Source organism: Astyanax mexicanus, chromosome 2, assembly GCF_023375975.1.
Source record: "Astyanax mexicanus isolate ESR-SI-001 chromosome 2, AstMex3_surface, whole genome shotgun sequence".
NCBI classification, from domain to species: Eukaryota; Metazoa; Chordata; class Actinopteri; order Characiformes; family Acestrorhamphidae; genus Astyanax; species Astyanax mexicanus.
The window spans coordinates 30306181-30318708 of NC_064409.1; the positions used below are offsets into that span (position 1 = coordinate 30306181).

The window sequence follows — 12528 nt, forward strand, 5'->3', positions numbered from 1 at the left end:
GAAAAATGACCAATAAAAACACAAAGTTAAAACCAAGGTAAGGGATCAGCCAAAAGAAAGCTGACAAGATAAGCAGCTAATAAAGGAACTTGTACACAATTAAATGAAATGGAAAAGAAAAGAAAATGGACATGAAACTTCCACCTTTTATTCTTTAACAAATAAAAGACCTTACCAAAACATCAGAAAAATAGAAGTAAAAAAAAATTAATGTATAAAAAAAGATGAATCTGTAACAGGAAAAATGTGTAAAAAAAGATTATATGTATACCTTTTTGTGAATCATTTAACATTTTGTAATTGTTTTAAAGAAAGACATGCAACACTTATGTTATTCCCAATTGAATTTTACAAATATATTTCTTATGTTTTGTAAAGGACTTTCTAAAAGGTGTTGTGGAAGTGAGCCATTGCATGTGTGTTAAAGTTCCTTCATAGAACTGAGCAGTGGAGTCCTCCCATGGACTGATTACATACTACAGTTTTAATTTGAACAGAAGGGATTGTGAAGTTTTAAGCAAATATTTAAATTGTGATAGAGGTTTATTTGCCTTTTACGTCTAATAAAGTGCCAAACACAATCTCCAGCCAACAAGTGCTGCTGCTATTTTTTAATCTTCCAATCATAGTTGTATTTTATTAGGCATCTTATTGAACAGTGACATGTTGCTATTTTTAACAATCAAACAGCATTGGGCACAACCAAAAAAAAGGAGGCACAAATTTGCCAAGTAACATAACATAAAAAAGGCCTGTGAAGCACTTGGATTTTGACAATGTTAAGCCAGCAGCTTTATTGAATAAGGCATTAAATATATGATGTCCAAGAAATAAAGACAACATTCAAAAACCTCATACTCTATGAACAAGCTGTTTACATATTTACAAGTATACAGAGGTACACATGATATACAAGAATTACAGAAAAGAGATTTCATCTAAGCCACACTCAAGCATTAGGTCACAACATTCTCACCAAAGCGGCAATACCTCAAAGAAGAAAACAGAAACAGAAAATTCTAAAACTAAATTACTGGCTATAAAAAAAAACTTTACACAATTATACACAGCCATTGGGCTACATTAAGTTTACTTTAAGTACAAATCAAAATAAAACAAAGAACACAATAACTATCAAAGACAAAATAAAAAATGGTTACAGGCAAGCAAAAATATAGTAAACTCAAAGAGAATTATTTTAAGAGTGTTTATTTTAATATATATATTCTTTGAAAACATATTTACAAGCAAGCTTTAGAGAAAAGAAAAAAAAGTTGTGGACAAGCACTTCTAAAACAAATAAAATAATCCATTCCTGTGCCTATGCTCAGCCTTCAGAAAAAAACTAAACTAAGAAAATGTATCCAATCAGGATTTGATTACTCTGTACAAGGGTCCCATAAGATCAACATGCACATACTTGTGGCCAATCAGGTCATACCCAGATTGCAGACACAAACACACACACACAAACACAAAGTTTTCTTGTTTCCACAAAGCTTCTGCTTCACAGAATTTTTCAAGAAAGTCTCGTGTATGTGGGGGTGGGTGTGTGTCCATCATAAGTCAACAATATAACACAGTATATCCATTTCTATGCAGACAATTAGAGTCTTAGCAGGAGTCCCACTTCTCCCTAGCTGAAGCAAACTTCTCAGCTCCACACAGTAAGAAAACATTAGCTTTACAGGAAACAGCAGAGGGAGTTCAAAATATTACAGAGGTCTTGTGTTATCTCTTAGTCGTTAAAACATGCCGTTTCAAATGGCACAGACAAGTCCATTATTGCTGTGTGTGGTCTGTTATGTCACAGCTGCTCTGCGAGGGGGAGCTTTAGGACTGACTGTATGAGCTGTTTTGATTGCCATTGGAGCTCTGGTCATTCTCACTGTGGAACAGTAGAAGTAGGAGAGGGTAATAAATAAACAGAAGGTAACTGCTTACGTGTAAATATACTGTGATCCTAGTTATATAAAAACAAGCAAACAGCAGTTTTAGTTTGGACTCTTTCTGTCTGTATGCATTAAAATAAGAAAAAATAACCTAATTGTACAGTGACTATGCAACATCTAGTCACATGGCCAGTTCTGGTGCGTCATACCTATTGGGTGGGGGCTTGGGCTTGGGCACCTTGTTTAATACAGCAGGCATTTCCTTCCGGTCATCAAAATTCTTCCACTGATCATAGAGCTTCAGGATTACTCGAATGATTTCCAGGATCTGTTCAAAGAACATGTATTACATAAACTGACTGAAACATTGAGGAATAGGTTGTAATCACAAATAATCCACTAAAATAACTGCAAAAGTTGTACATAATCATGCAATCAAATGTATTTATGCCTGATGCAGACATCTATGTTGAGCAAACTGCCTACCTTATCCATGTCCACAGAGAGCTCAGCAAACCACTGCCGGGCATCTTTCTGCTGCACAACACACGCAACATGCAAACAAGCTGGGCAGAAAAATGAAAAAGGAAAAATCTTAAAAGCAGCAACATCACTTTTTGACAAGGGATAAATTACACAAGTGAGAGTACCGTATTTTTCGGACTATAAGGCGCACCGTATTATAAGGCGCACGATGAGTGAACGGTCTATTTTTAGTGTTAGTCCATACACAAGGCGCACTGGATTATAAGGCGCACTAAATGAAACTTTATTTATATCAGTAACAATAACTCTGAGCAATAAATCCTTCACAATATCTGTGAAAAATAACAACATCTCTGAGCAATAAATCAACAAGCACAGCAAGTACGTATTACTCCGCGACGCTCCTGACAACGGTAGCCGCAACGCTCCGACAGACCATAATATTATGTTGAAGCACAGCAAGTACGTATTACTCCGTGACGCTCCTGACAACGGTAGCCGCAACGCTCCGACAGACCATAATATTATGTTGAAGCACAGCAAGTACCGCATTACTCCGCGAGGCTTCTGACTATAATAGCGTGTTGTGCCAAATTCGGTGAATAAAACGGTTTTAAAACAGAGATAAAGATTGGATTATAAATAAAAACTTTATAAATATAAATAAAGTTTCATTTCTGGATGAAGTGATTTCCAGCGCTGTTTGGATATAACTGTGGATTACAGGAGACTGGATTGATGGATTCTCTTTAGTCTGGACGCGTTTTGAAGGTAGGACCTGTGGCTGAGCGCGGGTGTGTGTTCGGGGGGTGGCGGCAGTGACCGGAGGTTACCCCAGGACAAAAGGAGAGCCTTTTATTACTGGAAACATGCACTCTGACGCAGCTCTAATTCATGAAACATAAATCCTACAGTAAAAGCACAGTTCTGGAATCCGGAGAGCCAGACAGTTCGAATGGTGTATGACATGACCGCATTCGATGAAATATGGACGAACGATAAACGCAAATATGAGAGTTATGAATTATTAAAATCATAACCAAGGCATATTTCGCCCTAAATGTTTATTTTCTGAAAGGATATTCCGCTAAATAGGCTAAATAGCTCAAAAGCAGAGATTCTAAGCTTTAAAATGGTATATTGGATGTCTATATTGAACCTGTAACTGTTCATAACTATTCAGAAACACAGCCAGTTATGAAATATTAAAGGTCACCTTCCGCGAAAATCCGATTTTTCTTGTTTTTTGTGGAATACAGTAGGTCTCTCCGAGTTGAATGTGTACACCTGCACATTAAACTGTTTTGCAGCCCCCATTGTCTGCAGGAGCTAAGCAAAGAAATCCCCCCTCCCCCCCTCCGAAAAACGGGTGAATTTTGAATTATCTTTCTGCCTACGTAGGCAGAAACTCACAGACCAGCCCACCTTGGCTCGAGAAACTCCCAGAGGCGGAGCTGAAGCGACGCAACATCACCTCTCATCAGTTAGGAGGTGGGAGGCAGTGAGCGGCAGAGCGGTGGAGGGGCGTCGCAGTGCTCCTAGCCAATCAGAGGAGAGATATTTGCATTCTGTTTGCATGTATGAATATTCATGAGCAAAGCTGGAATCCGGTCATTTTGGACACACCCCTAAAACAGTCCATTAAAAAAGAGCTATACAGAGACACCTGAGAACTTTTTTTTTACAAAAACGGCTCACATGTCATTCATTCATACTAGAGACCACAACTAGACATTTTAAAATGAAAGAAAAAACGACGGAAGGTGACCTTTAAATATTTCTGGCCCGCCGGTGGGCCAGCGCGTGTTAAGAGGTTAACTTTACTTAGAAGTGGGCGCTAAAAAGAAACAGTTTGTGCTATTACCCCAGAACGGGTGGAAAGGAAAGTTTACCGGCACCTTGTTCTGGCCACGGAGCTACAGTGGAAACTAGCTACCCTGAACCACAGCCGAGAGGCAGTATGGCAGTCAAAGGTAACCGCGCGCTAGCCCAAGAGGGGGATCTTTTTCTGGCGTGGGTGAGGAATTCTGCACAACAGAGCGCCGTGTACCACATAAAAATCGAGGTCAGTAAACACAAGCAAAATCCATACACAAGGCGCACTGCATTATAAGGCGCAATGACGATTTTTGGGAAAAAATAAGTATTTTAAGTGCGCCTTATAGCCCGAAAAATACGGTAATGTGAATAATAACTACATACAACTAATAATACATATTTTTACATGGTAAACATATTTCTCATTATATTTGCAAACATTTACTTTCATATATTCAAAGATATCCAAGAACAGTGTTTCTCAATTTTGGCCTGCACATTTTAGTGCATGGGTGTGTTGATTAGTTCATAAAAAAACCTATCTATTAAAGCCATTATTTATCACACTGACATTTCAGAGGTCTTAACTCAAATATGTATCAAATAGGAGGCACTTTAAAAGGATAAAACACCTTTTATGGCACCTAGGGACTGCACAACTACTGTGCACATTAATAATGCAGAAATGTTTGTGACAAATCCGCTGTGCTTTATTTTGACAATTTGTGTACATTTAAAAAAATGTATAATGCATAAAACACTCATAGAAGCCAGCAATTCCTTATTAGCAACTACACTTCTAGTGCTTATATCTAGTTTTAACTTCGGTTTTGCTAAAGATGCAGCTTTTTACCCAGACAACAGCTATTGTATTAAAAAAATATATTAGAGGTATGCAAGAAAATTAAACTTCTTACGCTTGACCACAGACTCCTCAAAGCAAATTATAGCTTCATATTAATTTTGTTGATATCAAATACCCAATATTCTGTTTTATACAGTGAGTTATATTTTCAGTAGATACTCTATATTCAAAGCAGTTTATGATCAAAGAATCCCTTATTAATTCCACAGTGGGCACATTCAATAGGTGAGTAAGGTGGAGTCATGTAAGTTGTTATGCGTTTCAATTTAAAGAATAAAGTATCAATTTGCCTAAATTAAAATACTTTAACTAGTGCCTACTATTAACTATTCAGCACTTACAAACATTCTCTATAAACACATATTTTCCAGAATTAACATTCACCAAGGGCTTACCAAGGGCTATCATGAAGGGTGGATACAGTAGGCACAAGTCCGTCCTGTATGTATCATTCACTATTCTCCTAGAGAGAGACAGAGAAAGACATTTACCAATATTGATTTAATAGGAAATAGACAATGGGGTTTCCATGACACAGCAATTTGAATGGAGATTTTTCTATTGAAAGGAAACATAGTCTAGGACTACTGTGAACTACAAAATACCGTGAACATACAAGAGTGTACTCCAATTGTGTGCCAATTACAAAAAATAATTATGGTATTATGGTTTTTAAGTATCTTGTGTAAATAAAAAAAGGTCAGGATTGAGTGCACTCACCTAACCATTATGCATGCTCAAAACAGGCATGTGGTTAAAATGGACACCATTATCTCAAAAAACAATATTAAGCAATATTAAGATAAAAAAGGCAGATAACTTTAATTATTTGTAAATATTTGTTGTATTAACCTGTAAAACCTATTAAGATGAATATATGGTATACACTTTATGTATACTTTCACGTGTTGGGACAAACTGTTTACTATTATTATTTATTTGCACAGAAGTAATTGTGTAGCATTTTTATTTCAGAAACCTTAGTCTCTCTCCATGTCTTTTTCTCTTTTGCTCTCTTTTTGTATTATTGATGTGTTTATCATATATGGCATTAGCTTATTTGTGTAACCACAGTTTTCTTTGTCAGGACTGAGTGAAGTATCTCATTATGGGAATGCCATGGTGTGACCGCCCTTGAAATTACTTGTGGTAGTCCCAGATCAATCACTGCACTGATAATATAAGCAGGTGCAGTGATGGCGAAGAAGATTATGATTCTATCTTACAGACACTGTAAAAGGCCAAGAGCGAGCCTACAAAGGTGTTTTTTTACTCTTTCACTAGGAATCAAACATGTCACTTGAAGTGGTAAGGACAGCATATGGATACAGCTTTAGTGCACTAGATCGTAGTGACACAGTGGATGGCATTCCTGACCCACAGACACTCAGGAATGGGGTGAGGAATGTTTCCACAGGCTTACAAGACCAAGTCTCTGCAAACTGGGAGGGGCCAATGCTCCTGTCATATTAACTGTATGATCTGAATGAATGGAATGGTAACCAAGTTTTTTCCCAGATGAGCCTTGTTCTCAAAATCTGACTAGAGTGAAATATTCACTTTATGTTTACACTATTTCTTTGTACAGATTTCTACAGTGTCTGTTAGTTAGAAGCAGAGCCTTCTTCAGCATTAAGGTGAATTTGATTGAACCTGCTGATATTATCAATGCAGTGATTGATCTGTGACTACCAAATAATATCAATTAAAGTTTAGCTTTCTTCTCATCAAGGCCTATTTTGTTTTACATTTAGGAGCGTAAAAATGGTTAAATAAAAGAATAATAAAACAATATAGTAGTATAATAGTAGTTTTCCCCATCATCACAAAATATATACTCAATATATACTCTTGGATATATCTCCCCATATGTGGGGGATTTCTCCTCAACAAAGCATTAAAGACTGCATTTTTCAGTCATTGTATTTTGGTATACTGTTTTTAGATTTTTTACTGCAAATCCATGAAAAGATGTCCTGTTTTTACCTCAGCTTATTACTGTAACACCCAACAATTCAGTTAAAATATTACATTTACCACATCATGTAAATTTTATGGAAATTAAAATTCGTTTTCCCGGGAGTCATTGTTTGTTATAACAATTGTATGACCCCCCCTCTAGGCCGCGTTGTTTCTCAAATCAATACACTACTTACCAAGCCAGGGGAAGGAGCATGTCTTCCTGACCCATATCCTGAACATACTGCAATAAAGGTCTATAAGGGTGGTACACAATCAGACAGCAATCCTGAAAAACATAGTTTTTAAAATCACCAGCAGTCACACAAAAAATGGTAAAATAAAAAATAAATAAATAAAGAGTGGCACACTAACCATTAGCTCCAGCAGGTAGAACTCACATTCCAAGATCTAATGTGAAAAAGAGGAGATTAGAAAACACGAGTCAGGTCTTGGAAAAGAATAGGGACACACTAGTGAAAAAATGTCCTACACGTCTCAGTAGTCCGATAATCGATGCATTAAATGATCTAATCACCGGCCTCACCTTTATCACTAAGCCACACAAGCAAGTCAATACATGTTCTCACAGCTTCTGGACAGCTGAGATGTTGCACTCCCAACACATGACACAGAGTTCACAATGAATAACCTCACTGGTAATCAGAAAACACTTAACACACACATGCCAAAGCAGAGATGCTGCCTCCTCAATTTCCCAGGGCAATGACACTTTCACTTCTTGGTGTCAGGAATGTGTGAAAACGCCTTTACAGCACTAAGAGATGCTTCATTAGTCAACAAGCACACAAACCAGTGAGAAAGTGATTATAATAAAAGGTGGACTGTCACTTTTTCCAAAATTTCGAGGCAATACTTGTCAACAATTTTATTATGTGGCAATCTAATTAAGTAATTTGTTGTAAAATTAAATAAATCAGAAGCAGCAGCTCCATTCTTTACAAAAAGCTTTTACTTACATGGTTCATTCTATATGGAAACTCCTTAGGAAAGGCATAGGAGAATCGAGTTTTCACTGTTAAAAAAAATAAAATAAAACATACATAGGGTTTTCCAGACAGACAGAGTACATATAGCAAACAGTGAGGTAAAGGGCACTTATTTAGTTAATTGGGTTCTCTTTATCTATTTTTAGGAAAATCTAATGCTGTTAGGCCATATTTATGCAAACATTCTAAAAAAGTTCCCCACCACTGTAAACTACTGGTGTAAAAGGTAAGATCATTACATATTAGTTTAAGGTACAGATATGACCAGCACATGCACTCAAAAGGTTTAGAAATGCTTTGGCACAGCAATTATACACTTATTTCCATACTTACACACAGAGGTTGCAGCAGAAATAAGGCGAGTGTTTGAAACTACTCCAAACTCCTGTAATGACATAAGTTAACATGCATTCAAAAAAATTGCAAATTATTCCTTTAGATAAAAAAAAGAAAAAAATGGGAAAAAAAAATGTTAGCCTTCTCACCTCAACCTTAGATGCTAGAAACACACAGGTAGGTGCCATCAATACCGGGTCTATACTCTTTAAAGAATACCTGCGAAAAAATAATAAAAAAAGGGTTACAGAACTATTGAATTTTTTTTTAATGATTCTAAAATTATTTTAAAACATTTCTTCCAAATTGAGCAACAGTAAGGACAGGAGCGCTATCAAAGACCAGACACCACATATTTTGCAACTCAACTGACATTAATATGTCACACCAATACGCACACCAAGAGTAGATTTTTGCCTTGCTAATGAGATTATATCATCTAATCTGTAATCATGTAAAAAGTAAAACAAGGTACAAGTTGTTATTGCCCTGAGAAAGGTACATTTGATCCATTTAGATAGATCTACAACTTGCACACTGATCTTTCTTGACATTTTGGATAGTAACGTGTAATGGCAGCTTTTATTACTTAAAGTGTTTTCAGGAGATGTGTTCACATATTATAAGTCCAGGAAGTTTTGGATACTCACTGCAGTTTACTGTCTTCACATGCTGGCATACATATAAACAGAAACATATAGGAACTAGTCCTTTATATACAGTTTTGCCTGTGCTTGGTGCAGTTTCCTTGGGCAGGGATGGTTTGTTCTTGTCCTTGGTGAAATTCATGCCAAAACAATCAACTATACAAACCAAATACAGGTTTTTATTAAAAAAAAAAAAAAAAAAAAAAAAAAAAAAAAACCTTATATGCACATATAAAATGTTATTCACCACATTCTGTGATTTAACTTAAAGGCGTATATAAAAACACTATTTTCTTTCCTTACAATAGGTTTTTTTGTTGTTATTGTTGCAGTACTTTTATTTTTCAGCATGGAATTACTCAAGAATGTGTACATGTAATTGTGGGGATGGTCTCACCTTGCATAAAAGCGTTTAAAGTACACAGTTGCGGTGGCGATGACCTGCTGCCTAAGTTTCAAGTGTTCCCCTAAGGCCTGGATCACTGACAGAAAACAAGGCTTTTTCAACATATATCTCAGTTCAGACACCATCATTATTTAGACAGGGCTAACAAAATCTACAAAAGTAGGTTTAACACAGTTTGAGAGAAAAGGGGATGGATAATATAAAAAGCTTGCTGGTTCTGAGAAAAAAATAAATAAAAAAATATATTTCAACAATACATTGTTCTATACCATTTGCAAAAAATATCTGCAGCTTCCAGTACTCCTCCTCTGTGAGAAACTTCAGGTCTTTCTGACGTTCTTTCAACAGGTCCTGCTTATCCAGCACCCACTGTAAGCTAATAACAAAGACAAAATTATACTTTTAATCAGTAATGTACAACATTAAAAACAATTTAAGTATTTCCAGAACACCAGACTGCTACTAGTCTTAGTGCTACATTCCTTTCTCAGAATGATTAATCAAAGAAACCAATATTGAATGAGCAACAGAAAACGACAGAAACAACTTAGATATTGAATGTATGGCAAGCAGAAAATTTAGGGCTAAATTTATGTACTGCAAACCTGGAATTAGTATTTCCAAGTAGGCCTGTTTTGTTTAAGCCCGGGAACACAAGACTCCCCTGTTATTATTGATTGAAAGTAACCTGTTTAAGTCATATTTTTACAAATACAGCATGGTTTTACATTATGACAACGTATTTATTCTGGTTTATTTTATTGTAACTCTAACTGTGTCCCGTATTGTCTACATAGCACCCTTAAAACTTAGGATAACTAATTGCTGTGAGAAACTGAAGTGTAAGCTTATATGCAGGGTCTATCAGGGTAAACAAAGGTGAAACAATCTGCCTTCCACTACCAGATCAGGAGAATCTCTCGCTATCTTTAATAAACTCCTGAAGCCAGAGCTCTATAAAGAGCACTTACTCTCCTAACACCTCTACTACACTAACTACTAGAACTAGAACTATTAGAAATAAAAAAAAAATAAATTCTAATCATTAATTTTTAGTGCATGCATTAAATGTTTTAAAATCATCTGGTGTACCACCCCAAAATGCTTTGCAGTTTAAAAAAACACGACATTAGAGGCTTAAGGATATTTATTCTACTGATGATACAAAGAAGTCCCATCATCCCAAATCTCCCAATCCACATTCATAGTGAAAATAATTCTGTTTGAAGTGCATATGTCCTTATGCTGTGCTTCCATTTCATTTTATAACATATCAGTTTTGAATGTTGTTATTATTATGAATGTTTTCTGTACAGTATACATATACATAGTACGAAATCTTTAGCATCTGTAAATCTGTAAAATAGCAATCTGCAAAATAAAAAGAAGATAAGAAATTGAGCACCACGATTTAAAACGCCCACTGTCTAATGGCATACTTTAATGTTTTCTTTCTTCAATATGTGTTAGTTAACTAGGTTCCTACCAATTAGCCCAAAATAACACGAAATTACAGAAAAGTTACTGCAAGTGTCCTGAATGATAACATTAACCGACAGCAAGACGAGCGCAGGCTCAACACATTGCCTTTATTCTACAGCTTTTCTATTCTATCAGCTGTCCTCACTGCTGTCTCTTAATGAAGGGAGTTACAGGCTCAGACAGTAACTAAACACACAGCTATAGTAAAGCTAACCACACTGGCTAGCTAATGCTAACTGCTTTTGCTAACTACCGTTAGCTAGAGTTAGCTCACTGAAAAACACAGCAGGAATCAGCTTTCTGTTCAATTAACAACGATTTTGGATTGGGCTGCCCACTCTTATTTACAGGCTGCACACTTTTATACATATTTTTATACATATTGCAGACATATTAATATCTAAAAACACATAAAACAAAGCTTAGAACACATTAGTGCCGTTAGCATTAGCCGCTTAGCTATTTTAGCTAGCGACGTGAAACACAGAACAGAAACAACAATAAAGAAAATAAGAAAAGCCTAAAACACCTACTAGTGTGAACTCTGCCAGAAGTTTCCAGCCATTGTGCTCGAGCTGAAGTAGGAAATATGATCTTAACTGAATTTAAACCGGTTGAATCGCCAGTTTTCAAGTGTCTACTAAAACCAGTGGAGCAACTGAAAATCAACCCCCCTTTCTCCTGCGTCCGCCGAGATACAGTCCGGCCAGAAACAACAAGGTCTTAATCCTGGTTCCGGAAAACCTGCTTAAGAGGAGTAGAGCACATAGTGCTTTACTAGTGACTGTTCCTTAGATATCCTGGTAGTTACTGGTTTTAAACCAAGGACCAGCTTTTTAAAGTAAAAGTATAAGAGAACATGTTAATGTTTTCATAAGCAAAAACAATCTAATTTACATTGATCCTCTACCTAAGCCTGTGTATTCCCAACCAAAGCTTTTCATAGACTATATAAAGGATTCTGTTGGTTTTTTAAAGACAGAAAGGCATTAAAATAATTTTAGATGTTTGTTGGAAAAAAAATACAGAATTAACATAAACTTGGATTAAGCACACCATTAATTATGCTGATGTAGCCTTTATAGAATTGATAGAAAATCTAAAGGAGGTGGTGTAGCTGTGGGAATCTCCAAACTAAATGATAAATTGTGGTTTCAAAAGAAAAATGGTATAAATTGCTATCACAGTGATATTTGAGAAGTGAAATTAACCCTCTCATGCATGAATTATAATAAACTCAGTCAGGATTTTTCTAAGTGTTTTTATACATCCTTAGGGATGTAAAACAAGGTTTGAAAAAAATATATATTCTATCTTTATTCGATAAAGAAATATTTATCTGTCCACTCAAGTGTACTTCATGCATTTTTTGTTGTAAAAAAAACACAAATGTAATTCAGTTATACAGTTGTAATATGGTATTCTGTTGGAATAGTGGAACTGAGGAGGATATTGTGACACAAGAAAATGTCTCTGAACTGTAGAACCTTATAGAATCTTGATTGTGACTGGTATTATCATACTGTATTCTTGTCAAGTCTCTGGACTGTTAAGTGAGCATATTCTCTTATAGTAGTTTATAGCATGTATCATATTTCCTGTCAAATCATGCTTGTTGCTAATTTCT

At 35.9% G+C, this 12528-nt stretch overlaps 1 protein-coding gene across 1 annotated transcript; it reads right to left on the reverse strand.

Moving 5' to 3' along the window:
- Positions 1-763: 763 nt before the first annotated feature.
- Positions 764-11612, reverse strand: ccnc (cyclin C). The gene is made up of 12 exons (XM_049475133.1): positions 11435-11612; positions 9689-9795; positions 9411-9495; positions 8516-8585; positions 8364-8415; positions 8001-8056; positions 7396-7431; positions 7218-7309; positions 5457-5524; positions 2379-2458; positions 2102-2220; positions 764-1888 (listed from the first exon to the last, which is right to left on the reverse strand). The coding sequence occupies exons 1-12, from the start codon at positions 11464-11466 to the stop codon at positions 1834-1836; spliced, it is 852 nt and encodes a 283-aa protein (XP_049331090.1). The 5' UTR covers positions 11467-11612; the 3' UTR covers positions 764-1833.
- Positions 11613-12528: the final 916 nt, after the last annotated feature.